The sequence below is a fragment of the Felis catus genome, chromosome B2, assembly GCF_018350175.1.
Source record: "Felis catus isolate Fca126 chromosome B2, F.catus_Fca126_mat1.0, whole genome shotgun sequence".
NCBI lineage: Eukaryota > Metazoa > Chordata > Mammalia > Carnivora > Felidae > Felis > Felis catus.
The window spans coordinates 18,030,116-18,049,786 of NC_058372.1; the positions used below are offsets into that span (position 1 = coordinate 18,030,116).

The 19,671-nt window shown below is 44.7% G+C and overlaps 1 protein-coding gene across 1 annotated transcript in view; it reads right to left on the minus strand.

Moving 5' to 3' along the window:
• Positions 1–19,460, minus strand: part of GCNT2 (glucosaminyl (N-acetyl) transferase 2) — a 57,292-nt gene extending 37,832 nt beyond the window's left edge. Inside the window, exon 1 of the mRNA XM_023253690.2 lies at positions 18,539–19,460. Within this exon, the coding sequence (XP_023109458.1) occupies positions 18,539–19,460 (922 nt within the window). The remainder of the gene's footprint in view (positions 1–18,538) is intronic.
• Positions 19,461–19,671: the final 211 nt, after the last annotated feature.

The following is a 19,671-nucleotide window of genomic DNA, read 5'->3' on the forward strand; positions in this document are numbered from 1 at the left end:
TGGACTGTACGCCTGTTTCCTTCCTTCTTCTATAAAATGGAGGTATTAAGAGGACTGACCTTATGGGGCTTTAAGGAGATTTAAATAGGTTCAGGATATAAAAAGAGCTCAGAACAATGCCTTGCACATAAAAATTACTCAACAAGTCTTAAGGCATCTCTCTGTTGCCAAACTTGGCTCATCCAGGAACATACCTGCCCCGTCTACTTCCTAGATACTAAACAGTAAAGTAGAACAACTATGTTTGAGGGGTCATTCTGCCTCCTGAAAGATCCCAAAGGATAGGTGGGAGCCCTCAAGGTCACTGTTATCATGGGTGGCATTGGCCTCTTCTGCCCTGCGCCCCCGGCCCCAAAGTGGGGCAACTACACTTCAGGTTTCTTCAGCCTGTATTTCCAAACCACTTCCAAATGGTTACCTCTTCAGAGAACCAGCCTGCTGGGTCACCCCACAAAAAGGTTACCACAGAGACAAATACACAACATAGTGGGGGGAGACCAAGGCTTTGGAGCAGCGTTATATATTTTTTAAGACTTTATTTTATTGGTTTTTAACATTATTTATTTTGAGAGAGAGAGAGAACACGTGCACCAGTGAGGGAGAGGGGGGGAGAGAGAGAGAGAGAATCCCAAGCAGGCTCCACACTGTCAGCGTAGAGCCCAATGTGGGGCTTAAACTCACAAACCATGAGATTATGACCTGAGCCCAAGTCAAGAGTGGGACACTTAATGGACGGAGCCACCCAGGCGCCCCTGGAGCAGGGTTTAAACAAAGCTCTGCTGCCTCCTACGTGACCTTGGAAAAGTCTTTGGGGATCACTGTCCCTTAGTTTCCCAATTGTTAAAAAGGAATAGTCTTTCTAAGTGATGGAAAGTCAATCTGGCTATGAAGCCTTCTTCCGAATCTTCTCCTGATCTTCCACAGACGGTCACCCTAGCTTACCTCACTCTTCTGGGGTCGCACTCCCTCTTCTACTTCCCTAGAGGCCTTCTTAGGGTAGCAAAGCTCTTTCCCTTCCGGGGTCAATTGCCCAAACAAAAACAAAAGCGAAAACCAGACAAGAAACACAAACAAAAATGTTATCTTTGCTTATATTCTGCTCAACTTCAAGGAACAGAATAGTGACGGTTGTCTTTCTATGCAACGTGTCGGTTTCCAAATGTCTCCTTTGAGAAAAAAGATGGCAGATTCATGAAGTGAATTTGCACGTCCAAGGTCTGTCCAAATCTGGGATATGCTTCTGCTACCCTTCTCGTACCAACTGCCTCCAAACTCCTCCACCTACATATTTTTGAAAGTTGAACTGATGTTGCAAGGGGTTGGTATTTCTACTAAGACCCAGTGTTTTACCATTCAGCAGCTGCGGGAGATCTGTATCTTGAAGATACTCTTTATCTTTTGAACATTTTCAAATAAGTGGAAACAAAACAGTTTTAAAATAGAAATAGGGTGTGGCTTCCTCCAACTTCTACTTTTAATAGCCCTATTAAATTCTTGACTTGAGTTCAGTTTATTTAATCCACTCTCCTACTAGCTTCTTTCCCACAGAACCTGTCATTAACTTGAGCTTAGACAGTGTATTAGGGCAGAGGGCTTGGATCAATCCCAAAGAAGCAGACATTTCTTCTTTCCTAGACGTTAAAGCCAAACAAATTTGTCTCCAGGATATGTCCTGTGTTTGCGCGTAACTGAAGAAGATCTTTGTATTTGATTCTCCCACTGGTTAAAGTGGTTTTCGATTCAGATTTTATGTTTACCAATTTATCCTTTGAAATGATTTCCTTAAACTCTATCCTTTCTCCTAAAAAAAAAAAAAAAGAGAGAGAGAAAAGGAAAAAAGAAAAGAAAAGGAAAATTTCTTATAAATAGAGGAGGTGTGGCCCCAGTCTGCTTTGGTTAGGGCCCTCGTGAATGATAGTGTAGTTTCAATCACTACCCTTCGATGTGTCTTCAGTGTTTTGGAATCTGCAGAACTGAGTGCTTTTGATGATAACAGTTTTCCAATTTACTGATCAGTGCTGTTCTGTGGAACACAAATATCTAAGGCATTAATTCTTTTTTTTTTTCAACGTTTATTTATTTTTTTGGGGACAGAGAGAGACAGAGCATGAACAGGGGAGGGGCAGAGAGAGAGGGAGACACAGAATCGGAAACAGGCTCCAGGCTCTGAGCCATCAGCCCAGAGCCTGACGCGGGGCTCGAACTCACGGACCTCGAGATCGTGACCTGGCTGAAGTCGGACGCTTAACAGACTGCACCACCCAGGCGCCCCTCTAAGGCATTAATTCTTGATCCCAAGATGACCTGGGCGTTGGGAAGCAAGCAGGAATGTGTTGGGGCAGCACTTAGGGTGACCATCTGTCCCAGTTTGCCCAGGACTGAGGGATTTCTCGGGATGTGGGATTACCAGTGCTAAAACTAGGAAAGTCCTGGGCATACCAGGATGAATTAATCACCCTAGACACCAGCTGTCCTACCCACTCACAGCTGCAAGATAATTGACAAAAGGGTATTCGGGGCGCCTGGGTGGCTCAGTTGGTTGAGCGTCCAACTTCGGCTCAGGTCATGATCTCACAGTTCGGGAGTTCGAGCCCCACGTCGGGCTCTGTGCTGACAGCTCAGAGCCTGGAGCCTGCTTCAGATTCTGTGTCTCCCTCTCTCTCTTCCCCTCCCCCATTCATGCTCTGTCTCTATCTCTCATCTCAAAAGCAAATAAAAATGTTAAGCAAAATTAAAAAAAAAAAGAGTATTCAATAACTGGATGAGTGTGGAAGGAAAAAAAAATGTTTAAACCATTGATCCGGGTGGAGGGAGTAGAGGGAATGCAGAGTAGAGATGCAGATCATCAAAAGTCTGCAAACTGTAGTGCGTAAAACCCATATAGCCCTTCCTTACCTATCCCAAATCACTAAGGCGTGGGGACCAAATGATCAGCGTTTGTTGGACAGCTTTACAGTGAGCTGAAAAGAACCCACATACATTATTCTAACTACACAGATGTTCCCCAGGGGGTAGGAGAATGTCTTAGGAACAACCTATATAATGCAAGGAGAACCTCAAAGGAAGATAGCAACTATCGCAGTGTTGACTGTGTCTGAAGTCCCCTCCCCTCCGCATCACATGTGACTCGAGAGGTCTTCTTTCTGTTAAGGGGAGACGAATAGAAAAGTATGAAGGTCTTATGAATGGAATCACTTATTTTAACATGTGTAAGAAATGGCCAGAAAAGCCAGGAAACGTTAACTCATTTAACAGCAGCGGAGTCAACCAGCCGTTTGATCTCTCCGACTCTCAATTTCCAGATTTGTACAAGCTTAGCACAAATTGGAACTAGATGCTCCCTCAGGCTTCTTTCAGCTCTAAATGCTGTGATTATTCTAGATTCTTCCCAGAATAAAGAGGAGGCTGTTTTTACAGGAAAACTGCACTGGGGAGTGTTGTTTAAATTCACTTAAGTGCAGAGGAAAGTCCAAAACGTGGTAGGATAACTGACCAGAGATAAAATCCAAGAAGACTTGGAGGTGGGGTGGAGGGCGCTTGGCTCAGACAGACCAAAGTCCTTGGAGAGGAAAAACCACATGGGGGGAGGGGTAAGCAGCCTTTCCGGGAGGCCCCCTCACTGAACACCCCACCAGGACTTCAGGGTCTAAACTGGGCAGTTTTCACGTGGGATGTAGGAGAGTGTTTGGGGTCCTGGGCAGGAGGGCTTTCCTTCTGTAGACCCCCAAGGAGCTCTGATTTGAATTGAGGACAGAATCCCAGATTTTCATGAAGGAGGAATCCTGTGAGGAATGGGGCTAAGGAAGGGGATGGCTCAAGAGAAGAGACTAATGATGGCGGGAAGCTAATTACGTTAGGATGATCTGGACATCTTTGGTTTGCTTAGTAAAAAAAAAAAAAAAAATGGTAGCATCAACCTTCAATATGTTCACAGTTAAGTTCTGATCTTTTAAACCTGCCTTGAAAAGAAAGATTATGGGGAAGGAATATCATCCACCTATTCTCAGAAAACATGGCACTGACGTGTATATGGGGTAAACATACTTTGGGGAAAACCTTCTGATGCTCATGGCTTTGACCAAAAGCAGCTCAAGAAAGAATACGATATACTCTGCAGGTCAGGAGATGAGATTTCAAAAGATGGGCTTGTAAGCAGCTGTGGCAATGAGAAATCACATTAACACAAGGTTAGTTCAGAAAGTGACTAATACATTTACTGCTTTGGACGTAACTTTCTTTTTTTCCTTAAAAATTTTTTTGTTTATTTATTTTGAGAGAGAGAGAAAGAGAGAGAGGGGAGGGGTGGAGAGAGAGGGAGAGAGAGAGAATCTCAAGCAGGCTCCACGCTCCAAGCTCCAAGCTCACCACAGGCTCAAACTCACGAACCGTGAGATCATGACCTGAGTTGAAATCAAGAGTTCAGACGCTCAACTGACTGAGCCACCCAGGTGCCCCTGGATATAACTTTCTAAGGTTGTTCACCAACTGATGAGTTAATTTCATCAAATAAGTAGCCTTATGAAAACCCAGATACGTCCTTTAAAGCAGGGGCTTCTGCTGTTGGGCTGTTCTTTTTTACTTCTATGGTGTGGAGTAAGGCACCAGTTTGGTAAGATCAGGGATGATCGACCTCGGATAGAAGCATAGTCTGGCTAGGGCCAGCACTGCTCCCCAAGTAAGGTTGGCACTGTGAAGTATTCCCAAGGTGAGCAAGATGCTTTGGAAACACAAGGAGAGAGAACAGTACCATTGCTATTGACCAGGAGTAGAACAGAAATGTCAGAAATGTCCCAGAAAGACTGAACATGGCTAAAAAATGCTGTCTGAAACTGATCCCTCAGGACACGGCAAAGTAATCTAGGGTGTGTGTGTGTGTGTGTGTGTGTGTGATGGGGGTGGAGGTGCAAGGGGTGATGATTTGCAACTGACTGGGCAGCAGGCTGAGGGGCATCTTAAAAACTATTTCCATTTAGGAAGAACAGTGCTGAAGGTATCACAATTCCAGATTTCAAGATATACTACAAATCTGTAGTAATCAAGACAGCAGGTACTGGCACAAAATAGACACACAGATCAATGGACCAGAGCAGAGAGTCCAGAAATAAACCCACCCTCATATGGTCGGTTAATTCACGGCAAAGGAGGCAATAATATACAATGCGGAAAAGACAGCCTCTTCAACAAGTGGTGTTGGGAAAACTGGACAGTTACGTGTAAGAGAATGAAACTGGACAACTTTCTTACACCATATACAAAAATAGATTCAAAATGGATTAAATACCTACATGTTAGACCTGAAACAGTAGCATTCCTAGAATGAAACATAGGCAGTAATTTCTTTGACATCAGCTGTAGAAACATCAATTCTAGTTATGCCTCCTTAAACAAGGGAAACAAAAACAAAATTACACTATTAGAACTGCACCAAAATGAAAAGCTTTTGTATGGTGCAGGAAACCAACAAAACAAAAGACAACATATTGAATGGGAGGAAATATTTGCAAATGATATATCTGATAAGAGTTAATATCCAAAAAATATAAAGAACACATACAATTCAACACCAAAACAAAACAAAACAAAACAAAACAAACAAAAAGAAAAAGAAACCCCAAGCAATCTGATCAAAAAATGGGCAGAGGACCTAAAGAGATATACTTTTTTTCAAAGAAGATATACAGATGGTCAATAAACACATGAAAAGATGCTCAACATCACTAATCATCAGGAAAATACAAATCAAAACCACAATGAGGGCACCTGGGTGGCTCAGTCGGTTGAGGGTCTGACTCTTGATTTTGGCTCGGGTCATGGTCTCAGGATCGTGGGATCAAGCCCCACACTGGGCTCTGCACAGGGCATAGATCCCACTGGGCTTGGGATTCTCTCTCCCTCTTCCACTGCCCTTCTCCCCCACCGCCCTCTCTCTCTCTCCCAAATTAAAAAAAAAAAAACGAAATGAAAAAATTAAAAAATAAAGGGAAAACCACAATGAGGTATCACCTCACATCTGTCAGAATGGCCAAAATCAAAAACACAAGAAATAACAAATGTTGGCGAGGATATGTAGAAAAAAAGAACCCATGTACACTGTTGATGGGAACGCAAATTGGCGCAGCCACTGTGGGAAACAGTACGGAGTTTCCTAAAAAACAAAACACTAATCTGAAAAGACATATGCACCCCTATGTTTACTGCAGCATTATTTACAATAACCAAGATACAGATGCAGCGCAAGTGTGCATCTCTAGACGGATGGATAAAGAAGATATGGTATACATATATAATGGGATATTACTCAGCCATAAAAAAGAATGAAATCTTGCATTTGTGAAAACATGGACAGACCTACAGGTTATAATGCTTTGTAAAATAAGTCATCCAGAGAAAGACAAATACCAAATGAGTTCATTCATATGTGGAATTTAAGAGAGGAAAAAAAAAACAAAGAAAGAAAGAAAGAAGAAAAGACAAAAACCCAGACTCTTCAATGCACAGGACAAACTGGGGGTTGCCAGAGGGAAAGTGGGTGAGTGGGGCGGGTGACATAGATAAAAGGAATCAAGAATCTACTTATTTTTTTTAATTAATTAATGTATTTATTTTGAGAGAGAGAGACAGCACGTGCACACACGGTGGAGGTGCAGAGAAAGAATCTCAAGCAGGCGCCACACTCAGCACAGAGCCTGATGGGGAACTCGAGCTCACGAACCGTGAGATCATGACCTGAGCAGATGCCTAACCGGCTGAGCCACCCAGGCGCCTGAGAGCACACTTTGACAAGCACTGGGTCACGTACAGAATTGTTGAATCATTACATTGTACACCCGAAACTAATATAACACTGCATGTTAATTACACTTGAATAAAAAAATTTATTTCTGCCTTTCACAAAGATGGTGCTGACGGTGAAGAAGGAAGTTCCTGTCCTTCCCAAAGGCAAAGGCAAAGCAAAGGCTTTGAAGTTCAAGAAAATGGTGCTGAAAGATGTCTACAGTCACACACACACACACACACACACACACAAAAGGAAGATCTGCAGGTCATCTACCTTCTGATGACCCAAATGCCTCTGAAGGCAGTCCAAATATCCTTGAAAGAATGCCCCCAGAAGACACAAGCTGGACCACTGTGCATCATCAAGTTCTCCCTTACTACCCAGTCGGCCATGAAGAGCATAGAGGACAACACACTTGTGTTCACTGTGGATGTCAAGGCCAACAAGTACCAGATTAAAGACACTGTGAAGAAACTCTATTACCTTGATGTGGCCAAGGTCAACACCCAGATCAGGCCTGATGGAAAGAAGAAGGCATATGTTTGACTGGCTCCTAATTATGATGCTTTTGGATATTGGCAACAAAATTGGGACCGTCTAAACTGAGTCCAGCTGGCTACATCTAAATCTAAAATTTTTCGCCATAAAAAAAAAAGATTTATTTCCATTTATATCAATTCAATAACTATTCTTATCCCAATGGATGCTCACTGTGTTGGGCTGCCAAAAACATGAAAGACCCCATACGAGATTATACTTTAGTCAGGGTAATACGATATTCCCATTCATAATCATAATGTAAAGAAGATTATAAAATGACATACAAGCGTTACAAAGGTTTACAAAGTGTATCATTGAGAGAGAAAAAAAAAGAAAGATCAGGAAAAGCTTCCCAAATGACAGGCCATTAAAAGCAGACATATTAAGGCCATTATTTAAATGGGAGAGATGGAGAAGAGTGGCCCCGGTAGAGAGAGAATGAGCTGAAGAAAAGTGCCAAAGGCAGGAACACCAGGAAGGTGGTTTTTCTGGAATATTCTTTTCAGAGAAAGCAGCAGTGAGAATTGACAGTGAGGTGGTATTGGTGATAATGAGGCGATATCTATTAGGAGTGTGTTGATATCCGACATCCCATGAGATGTTTATAGTGAGCAAATCAATAAGCTGTGGCAACTCCCTGCAGCATGGGAGATTGAGAAGTTATTCTTAGAGCCATGCCTTGATTAGAAAAATATGTCGAGTGTTAGAATGGTTTGAAGAGAGAGAGACCCGGGCTAGAGAGGGCACTTGGACGGGTCTAACAATCCGTTTGAGAGGCATGACGGGCTGGAGTTAGAGTGGCCGTGCTAGGAACAAGTTGGGTAATACTCGCTAGAAACCATCCCAGACAGAATGTACAGAGTGTGCTGATTAGATATGGGGCACAAAGCAGTCGGCTCCCAGGAAAGAATGGCAGTGCCAGTCACGGAGACTCTGGAGAAGTGGATTTGTGGGGAGAAGGGAGGTGGGAGGGGGAACATATCAGCAGGTGCCAGTGGCAGCCTCAGGAAGAGAGATCCAAAAAAGAGGGAAATGTGGGGGGCATGATACAGTGTTATGATTCATCAGAACCCAAACCGTGATGTGAATCACCAAGTAACAAAGAACATTAAGAGCCAAAAAGCAAGCTGAGGAAAGATTCAAGGGGGACAGTCACTGCACATTAAAATTTCCCCGTCATTCTGAATTTCTCTGAAAGTAGTGACTCTAAAATCAACTATTAACCAAGGCTCAATAGTCGGCGACCAAGCATCTGAAAAGAACAGTATTATCCATAGTTGGATGGATAATATCCATTATCCAAGTTCCTCAAAGAGGGATTGTAAAAGCAATGCCCTTTCACACATTTGGCAACATGACAACCTTTACATAGTGTTGAAATCGTAGCTCAGAAAAGTTAAAAACAGAACCACCCTCCGATCCCCAAATTGCACTGCTAGGTATTTACCCAAAGACTAAAAAATACTAATTCAAAGGGATACATGCACCCGCCCTGATGTTTATAGCAGCAGTATCTACAATAGCCAAATTATGAAAACAGCCCAAGCATCCATCAACGGATGAACGGGTAGAGAAGTTGTGTCTGGATACAACGGAATATGAATCAGCTATAAACAAGAATGAACTCTCGCCGTTTGCAATGACATGGGTGGAGCTAGAGAGTATTATGCTAAACAAAATAAGTCAGTCAAAGAAAGATAAATACCGTATGATTTCACTCATATGTGGAATTTAAGAAACAAAACAAATGAGCAAAGGGGGGAAAAAAGAGAGAGAGAGAGAGGGAAAGCAAGAAACAGACTCTTACCCATAGAGAACAAATTGGTGGTTACCAGAGGGGAGGTGGTGGGGGGATGGGTGAAATAGGTGATAGGGATTAAGGAGGGCATTTGTTGTGACAAGCACCAGCTGCTGTAGGGAAGTGTTGGGAGAGAGAAATATATACATTCATACAATGAACGTATATGATGCATTTACCTAAATGTATTGTATAAATGTACACATATACAATAAATGTACATATTTATACAATAAACATACAATAAATTCAATTCAAAGAACTGTACACATCTTATAGGGAGTCTAGGTTGCAAAGTCAGGGTGTAAAGAGGAGACGACATACAGTCAAAACTCCTCTGGAGAAATCCCTTGGGAACGTGCCACATTAAGACGACACAGAGTCTCCCTAATTCCAACATGGCCGATTTTCCCTCTAATCTTGACCTAGATGGTAGTTTCTTCTAACGAGCCCCAGACGAAGAAGTTGGCTGGAACTGAGGAACTATGTGTTATGAGATGTACACGGTATCATTAACATTAGAGAGCCATGGGAACGAAGACCCGTCATGGGAATAAACAGAATCCACCTCGGGCTCACTCGAAACCCCAGACAAATTGCATGGAATGGAAGGCAGGGTGGGATGGCCCAAACCATTTTAAATTTACACACCATGTGGGCCTGTGTGTGCGCATGTGTGCGTGCATACAGTTGAGTTCGTGCAAGTTGAATGAATACAAGTTGAGACTCCGTTGTGTTGAGCATTGCTCACGTATCAGGGATTGTGTTAGGCGTAAAGGAAACAAAAATTATCAGGTGTAGCTTTTACCTTTGAAGCTCAGTCTCGAAGTCCGCTGGGAACACAAACACAGCACTGCAAGACTAATAATAGTACAGTGTGATACGGGAGGAGTGAGTCCATGGCAGTGAGAATTAGGAAACTCTTTTCAGAGAGTGACCTTAAGTTGACTCTTACAAGAAAGGCCCATGTCAGTCAAGTGAGGGAGAAAGAGCAAAAGCCCAGAAGGTCGTGGCAGGGCAACTGGCATGAGTCGAGGCAGGGACGGTGGAAGTGGCACATTTGGGACTCACAAGTCACCCAGGTAGAGCTGGAGTACAGCATGGGATGGGGCACATAGCGAGAGAAGGTGCTGGAAAGCCTAAGAGACCAGACAGCAATGAGTGCCCTGCGCTCAGTGAAGGGGCTAGGACATCATGCTGGAGGTGATGAGGATCTGCTTGAAGGTTTTCAAGGAGAGAGATGATCACATGATCAATTTTTATAAATGTCACCCTTGTCACTATGGAGATGGATGAAAGCAGGCTGAGAATACAGTCGGGAAAAATATGTTGACCCTTGAATAACGGCAGATGTTAGAGGTGCCAACCCCGTGCAGGAGAAAATCCACACGTAACACTTTTTTTAATGTTTATTTATTTTTTGAGACAGAGAGAGAGAGAGAGAGAGAGAGAGAGGGTGAGTGGGGGAGAGGCAGAGAGAGAGGGAGACACAGAATCCAAAGCAGGTTCCAGGCTCTGAGCTGTCAGCACAGAGCCCGACACGGGGCTCAAACTCACGAACCGCGAGATCATGACCTGAGCTGAAGTCGGACGCTTAACCGACTGAGTCACCCAGGTGCACCCCATATAACCCTTGACTCCCCCGGAACGTAAGTACCAGTAGCCTACTGTTGACTGGAAGCCTTACCAATGGCAAACAGCCAATGAACACATATTTTGTATATCATATGTATCATGGACTGTGTTGTGACAATGAAGTAAGCTAGACAAAAGAAAATGTTAGGAAGAAAATCATAAAGAAGAGAAAATACATTTATAGGGCTCTATTGTAAAAAAAACCCACACACCTGTAACTGGACCCACGCAGTTCAAACCCGTGTGGTTCACGGGTTTGAGGTAATTAGAAACGAGACGAGGGGCGCCTGGCGGGGGGTGTAGTCGGTTAGGCATCCGACTCTTGATCTCGACTCAGGTCATGATCCTGTGGTTCGCGAGTTCAAGCCCCGCGTTGGGCTCTGCGCTGACGGTGTAGAGCCCGCTTGGGATTCTGTCTCTCCCTCCCTCTCTGCCCCTCCCCTGCTTGTGTGTGCTCTCTCTCCCTCTCTCAAAATAAACCAATAAACTTTAAAAAAGAAGAAAGAAAGAAAGAAAGAAAGAAAGAAAGAAAGAAAGAAAGAAAGAAAGAAAGAAAGAAAGAAAGAAAGAAAGAAAGAAAGAAAGAAAGAAAGAAAGAAAGAAAGAAAGACTATTGTAGGAGACAAGAGAAGACAGATGGCGGCACCAAAAACAGAGAGGAGGCTGACAGCCAGGTTCAGTTTATTGACTGTTCAGTCTGTAGTCAGCGCTATGCCAAAAACTTACACCCATCGCCTTGCTTCTTCTGCCAGTAACACCTATGAAGGTGGGGTGGCCAGGTCACATCGTCCCCGTGGCCGTCATACGAGATGCCCACCTCAGTTCATGTACCACGTCCACTAAGAAGGCTTCCCCGACTCACCCCATTCAAAGCAGGTCCTTTTCCGTATCAGCCTGTGTTCTCTGCAGAGCACTGAACAGAATCTCTAATTATCTTATCTGTCTGCTTTTTTTTATCCGTGTCCCACGTCTAGAACATACACTCCACGAGAGCAGGGGTCTTATTTGTTTCATGCACTACCGTATCCCAGTACTTAGCACGGTGTCTAGATGCTCAACATTTATTAAATGATGACATTTTATAGATATTTATTACAGACGACCTTTTAGAGGCGAAGGCCAGAATCACAACAATAACAACGATAAAAATTAATGCTTAAAATATGGGCTGGGCAATAGTCCAACTCATTGAAGCCTCACGTATTTGATACAAAATTATTATTTTCCGCATTACAGATGGGAAACTGAGGTCCCCAAATTCAGGTCACTGGTCCAAGGTCACAGAGCTTGTAAACGGCAAAGCAGGGATTCAAATGCAGGCAGTTTGGCTCCAGGCTCCACGCTTTCACCACCTTGGCTTTGCTACTTGAAGACTGGGCTTTTGTATAAACACCGGGTCATGTGGCTGGGATGGGGCAGCTAGGATTCCAGCCTGGGTCTCCCCAACTCTTGGAACCCAAGCTCCCGGGAAAGCCAGATCCCCCAGGATGGGGCAGTGAGAACGACGGAGAGAGAGAACCCAGCCTGCAGGGAAGAGCTAGAAGAGGACACACAAAGGCGACTGTGTAAGTTGTGTTCTGAGTGCGTTGGATTTGCGGTGCTCCTTGTATCCACTCTATCCTTCATGTGCCTCCTGCTTTTGGAGCAGAGCATGTTCCTCAACCCTTCCGATTCCCTCTTCACCTCTCGGTAAAATGGCAAAATGTGCGTTTCAATACTGACCAGACGAGATTCTTGAGAAGATTAAGCTGAGATAATGCAGACCCAGATGGGGCAGATGGGCAGTCCCCTCCTCTTTCCTGGACCTCCTGCTCACACAAAAAAGCCCCGAGTTCCAGAAAGAGGGGCTAACCATCCAGATGACTTAGGGAACAAGAGAGAATATTTTTGAGTGGGTCCCATTATACATCATTCCTCAAGCTCGACAAGACTCCGAATCCCCTAAGGTTCATCTTCTGGACACTTGCAGTTTTTACAATAATTAATGAAGGATTCATAAAACCAGGTATAATTTAATCTAAATGTGTAATACAGATCTTATCTCTCCTTCCTCTAGAAATTTCTTTTTCTTTTTTTTTTTTTAAATTTCTTGCTAGGTTATATGAAATACTTGTCTTTGGGTAAGTCACATATTTTCATCTTAGTTTCTCTTCTGCCAAATGGGGATGGTAGCATTCCTTTTACAGGGGTCTTGTAAGGATTAGACGAGATCATGCGTATGTACTTTTGCAAAATAAGTACTATCCAAACATAACAAAGAAACATTATTAAAAATGTTTTTATGAGACAGAAGGCGTATGTTTATTGAGATGACACCACTTCCACAGAAGTAATTTAATTAGTATTCTCCAAGTTACAATTGTTCAAGGGCTTGAAGCTTTAGGTCTTAACCTGAATCCTGCCCTTCTAATACCAGATGGAGATGTTCATTAACACTCTACCTACAAGACAAGGAACGATTTTGCAGTGGGGAGCGTCCTTTAGTCTGACCAGCGTCACCCTAAGGAACCATCTTCAACTGTAGCCTGCCCCTTGGGAAAGTGACCCAACAAAGGCTCATCAGTATCCTTCACCCCCTCGATTTGGTTAGGGATAGTGATTTGCACCAAGCAGGACAAATACGAGGTCTCCCCTAAACTTGTTGCTAGAACTCTCAGGAAAAAGACTCTCTTGTCCCCTAAGAGTGCCAACTGTCAGAACCAAGAAACGAGAGCTACTTGTGGCCATCTCTGACAGCAGGTGGGGGGAGTCTGTCTGAATGGGGCCACCACAGGCAGGGAGAGTGACCAACTTGGCCCAATTCACCTGGGGCTTTCCTGGTTGTAGCACTGGGAGTCCCATACCTGGGACCCCCGCCCCCCCCCCCCCTTTAGCTCTGGACAAAGAGACAGTTTTTCACACCACAGAGAGACCATCTGGCAGACAGTGTCCTGAATTCCTGAATATGTTGTTTCCACTCTTGATCCAGATTTTTTGGAGTCCTTTCTTGGGCATCTCAATTCTGTGACCCGGTAGGCTCTTGCGTCTATTTAAGCAACTTTGAGTTGTGTTTCTGTCGCTTGCCACTTAAAGAGTCATAGCACATTCCCAAAGAATGTGCACATATAAATAAAACTCAGCGTTAAAAAAGCAAAATAAATCGAAGTAGGAAACACGCTATTTTTAGGTTTGAAAAATGAGGAAATGCGATCATGTGGTCACTGCTGAGGTTGAGATAATTTATTTGAAGAAGGGGCTCTGAAAAAAAATGTATACAAATGGAAAAAGGAAGAGAGGCAAACGAAAACATTCTTATGGAGGAGAAACCTCACGGCATGAGAAAGGTCAGAGTAATGAATGCACGAGCAAAAATTCAAAAGAATAAACTTACACAGTGAGAAGGGGGGGGAAAATATAGCTGAAAAAAAAAGTAACAGTTTTGCCTTTTCCATTAGGGATGGACTGGCCCTGAAGTGCGACCAGAAGACAATTTAGCCATGGGAATGGACTGTAAGAAACAAGCCTAGCGGCTGTTTCTGTGGGTACTGAGCAATTTCACAAGATTTAAAGCAAAAATCAAAATGGCCTCTAACATTCCACCATGGGGTGGGGAGACCAAAGACAATGCTATAGGAATAACCAGAAAAGCTAGAGAAAATGGTGGTTTCTTAAGGTGACACAAATGATTACAAAGATCTGATGAGTTAGAAAATCTAACCATGCACCAGAATTCAAGGTAGACTATTGGCTCTCTGTTTGTGCTCCTGGAGGGTTTCCTTTGAGAATATGGCCAGAAGGGAGAGGTTTAGACCATCTATCTCTCCAAGAGCCACATGGAATGGGCTGATAGCCACTCCGCCTGGCCTCCCCTGAAGAAGGATGTGAGACTGGCCCTCTTACCCCGAGAGACTCTTTTTGGCTTGTTTTAGCACCATTTCTTTTTTTTTTTTTTTTTAATCTTTATTTCTTTTTGAGAGAGAGACAGTGTGTGAGCAGGGAAGGAGCAGAGAGAGAGACAGACAGACAGAGAGAAAGAATGCAAAGCAGGTTCCAGGCTCTGAGCTGTCAGCACAGAGCCTGACGCGGGGCTCGAAATCACGAACTGCGAGATCACGACCTGAGCCGAAGTGGGACGCTCAACCCACTGAGCCACCCAGGCGCCCCTAGCACCATTTCTAATTCTAATGCAGATTGGAACAAGCCTAAGGGTTGAAGACCAAGAAAGAAATCATTTTCTCAATAGAAACACAGCTTGAAAAAAAAAAATGCCAGGTGAAGCTACGTAATTCAGTGCTACCTCTGCGAATATTCTTTCTATTGAGTCTCATAAACTATTTTCACTTGGTTTTCTGATGTCATGTAACTGTAGGGTACTAGTCATTTCCTTGGTCCTATGACAACTGTGGGTGATTTGGGGAAGCTGATGTACCTGTGCATGGTATTTCTAACACAACCACTTTAAGTTAGGGTGTTAGGCAGAAGAGAGAAGGAATTTTTGAGACAGGAAAGGAACAACACTGTTTGCACTTGCACGTTTTGCAAAAACGATGTTGACGCCATGCTTACTGAAGGACTTTTCCTCTTATAACGTGACATCGAACATAGAAGAGCTGGGGCATCTGGGTGGCTCATTTGGTTAAGAGTCCGACTCTTGATTTTGGCTCAGGTCATGATCCCAGGGTTGTGAGACTGAGCCCTGCGTGGGGCTCCGTTCTCGTGGAGCCTGCTTAAGAGTCTCTCTCTCTCCCTCCGTCCCTCCCCTGCTCACATGCACTCTTTCTCTCTCTCTCTCAAAAAAAAAAAAAAAAAAAAAAAGAGCTGATATGGTTAAAAGCTATCTGGTAATGAAGGACCAGACTCACATCCCAAATCTTAAGTCCCAAAGGAGACTCAAGCATAAAATCCTGGAGTTACTTGAGGGTGTGATTGGATTTTACATTGCCTTTGAAGATGGAGATATCCAACACGGGCTAGAGCATTTGATGATACTTATTTAATTTAATTTATTTATTTAGAGAGAGAAAGAGAGAGCATGAGCAAGGGAGGGGCAGAGAGAAAAGGAAAGAGAGAGAATCCCAAGCAGGCTCTGCACTGTCAGCAAGGAGCCCTACCTGGAGCTCGAACTCATGGACCCATGAAATCATGACCTGGGCTGAAACCAAGAGTCAGATGCTTAACCAACTGAGCCACCCAGGCACCCGATGATTTTTTTTTTTTAATACCTTGCAATTCATGAAGGCCCCACGTACAAGCAGGATATCCTTCTGCTTTCTCCCTAAACCAGAATGCCATCCCGCATGTAAGAAAGGAAGGAAGCAAAGCCACAGGAGGCGTCACATTATCCTGAAAAGCATCCCTTGTAGAATCAGATCTGACAGACCACTGACCCTGGACCATGCTTGCTTTTCTCCCTGGAGGATGCTCTTGGTGGAGCTCTCACCTCCGAAGGAGATGGAATGCATTTGCCAAGGCTAATGGGCAACCGGGAATCTAGACTCACCAACATTTCCACCTTCCTACAAATTCCTCATAGCTGTATGTGCAGTGTTCATGTCGTTCTGGGCATTGAGTCTTCCACAAGGAGAGGCAAAGGCAGAGATGAAGGGGGTCTTCTTACCTGGGCTCTCATTTGGTAGTTGGGGAGATTTGAGGCTCCAAGAGATTATGTGATTTACATGGAGCCATACTATCTCTCTGAGAAGGCAGAAGCCAGCATACCATACCACAGCCTATAGCAAAAATGGTTTCCTTTCCTCTGCCTGTCTACATATCAGTCTTGGTCTCCTATCTTGTCTATTTTTCTAGGGCTGGAAAATGGGGGGGGGGTGGAAGATTCTTTTTTCCTTTGGTTTTCTCTTTATTTATTTACTTTGAGAGGGAGGGAGAGAGAGAGGGAGGGAGGGGCAGAGAGAGAGACAGACAGACAGACAGAGAGAATTCCAAGCAGGCCCTGCTCTGACAGCGAGGAGCCCAACTCGGGGCTCAATGCGGGGTCTCACTCGTGGCTCAACCCCAGGAACTGTGAGATCATGACCTGAGCTGAAACCAAGAGACGGACACTCAACTGACTGAGCCACTCAGGCGACCCTCCTTGGTTTTCTTATATTGATTTGACATTGAGAAGACTGATCATCCATCTGTCACAGTAACCAGACATTTAACCCCAGCCTAAATACGTGTTTTTCTTCTTTCAAGATGTGACGATTCAGGCTTTTGCTAAGAAATGCCTTCATCTCAGACCAGATGTAAGGAACCGCATGGCTGGTACCAAATGTTATACATCAAAGGGGAATAGTGAAAAAAGGAAGGGATAAATATTGAAATGTGAAAACCAGCCTCTAAGTACTGAGTCCCTCCCAAATTATATGACAATGATGGAAACCACAGACAGAAGGTGGGAAGATGGCGGCCATCCGGAGAGGGAGGCCAGGAAAGACAGAGGGCACAGTACAAGAGCAAACCCTGTTCCCCAAGCCAGTCGCCCTGAGATTCAGAGCCCAAACGTGGTATTTTCCAGAGAATGCTGGCATGTTTATTGCCCAGCAGGCCCTGCCCTGCAGCCTGAGAGGACCTACCAGTGTTTCCAACTTGGCAGGCCCCCAAAGACAGAACAATGATTGTTTTTCTCCTGCTATAATAATGCTGTTGAGTTCATCAGCGGTCCATTTTGTATTTTTCATGGAGACCAAAGCTTGAGATTTCCTGCAGAAGAGATTCTCTCATGTTTCACGTAGTTTTAAAAAGAGCCCATCTGGTCCATTAGTAAAGGTGGAAATGTTCTGATGAGAAAAGAAGGAACTGTTCCTAGAATCTCATTCTTGAGCTAAAGCAAAATGTATTTTCTTTTCCAAAAAAAAAAAAAAAAAAAAAAAAACCCTACCCGTGTGATACGGTATACACACGAGTCCAACCATTTCTCAACTCGCCGGGTCTGAAGGAGACAACTCTGGTAGAAAGCTTCATGCTTGGCCATTCGTTCATTCACTCACTCACTTATCTACTCTATATTTACTGCCCATTTACTATCTGTTCTAAGCACTGAGGATGCTCAGCAGTTAACAAGACAGGAAAACAACCCCAGCTTCGCACAGCTAATAATGCAGAGGAGGCCAAGAACAACCTCATACAAAGACGTCAATGTGTTGGGGCGCCTGGGTGGCGCAGTCGGTTAAGCGTCCGACTTCAGCCAGGTCACGATCTCGCGGTCCGTGAGTTCAAGCCCCGCGTCGGGCTCTGGGCTGATGGCTCAGAGCCTGGAGCCTGTTTCAGATTCTGTGTCTCCCTCTCTCTCTGCCCCTCCCCTGTTCATGCTCTGTCTCTCTCTGTCCCAAAAATAAATAAACGTTGAAAAAAAAATTAAAAAAAAAAAACAAAAAACAAAGACGTCAATGTGATTATTCCAAGGGGTGATACACCCTTTGAAGGAAGAATAAGGGGCGTGGTCAGCTCAGCTCCGCTGAGCTGTAGATATCTGGCTGATGGATGGGGTAGGAAGGAGAAGCGCTGGTAAGAGAGGGTGTGGCAAATTTGAGGGAAAGAAAGACCACCACTATGGACTGACAACAGTAATACCTATCGTGGTAAAGATTTAGTAAGCTGAACGCAAAAGAACACGATCAGTTGTAATGCCATACCTCTGAAAGGTATTCCTTGGCCGTGCTAGAACCTGATTCTGCATCCAGAAAGGATCAGAGAGAACTACAGATGTTCCCTTTCATCTTGCACGTCTACTCAAAGGGAGCAGGCTCTCAAACGGCCTTTCCAAGTATGGCACGCTGCTGTCCCCTGAAACACGGCGTCGCACATACCTGGGATCCTGTTGAGCGTCACCCAGAAATGCTCATCAGGACTGAAAGTATCTTTGGACCACCGGAGCAAGTCGACCGCCCGCGGGTCACGGAGGACAAAGTCGGTAAACTCTCTTGATAGAGCCACGTAAGCAGAGCCGAAGTAAATGGTGAGGTTATGGGGAGGAGGTGATTTCAACGCTGTGGTTCTGATCACATAGGAGAGCTCTTTGCCCAGGTGCTCCCGGTGGACGTATTTCGTCCGTCCAATGGCATGGGCTGGGGGCAGCACCCCCGGGGTAATGTTTTTCCCTTTAAATCCTTTCAGATACCGGACTATCTCCTTGTTGGTTTTCAGGGGGAAATCTTGCCCACACGTGTTGATGGCGTACCTCCATGGGACCTTGGAGGCCGCGAGATCTTTGACGCAGTTCAGGTCGGCCTGGAGCCTGGAAATCCCCCCATAGACCACTGGCTCCATTCTAGAAGCCAGAAAAGCATTTGGGAAGCAGCTCAGTAATTGTTCCACCGCGCCTTTAAATTCGACCGTGGCCTTTTCATCCACGTGAACACAGTAGACGTTCTGAGGCATGTAAATCGCTCTAAAGAGCCTTGCAAAGGTATCGAAATGGTGATGGATGACCATTATATACGCCAAAGGAAATTCAGCTTCTTCTTTAGACAGAGGGGCTGTGATGTAGTGGCTTTGGGTCAGGTACTCCCGGCAAGAAGACTTGTCTTGAATCCTCAGTTTGTTTCTCCACAGGAAAGGCGTTCTGCCGTTGACAAAGGACGTGCAAACCTGAGTCAGCATCCAAGTGTCTGAATTATTTAGCCTCTGGAAGCCCGGCTCTCCCCCGAACCCGAACACGTAGAGCACGATAAAAAGGACGACGCAGGAAACAGAAACTACGAAGAGGTAACGCATGGATGAAGGCAGCATGCCTCCCGCAGGAGCAGGTCGTCAACGACGGGCAAAATCTGCCAGGCCTCCCCCAAGCTTACTTCTCCCTCTGATTTCTTATTCTGGCACATTCCGGGGACTCCTAGCCTGAGGGACGCGCTGGGAATCGATCCCCTCTCGGGCCGGGGAGTCCCGCTGCTGGCTCCGGCCCCCGTCGCTGATATGAGCAACCGGTCCCGCCTCGCGGTCT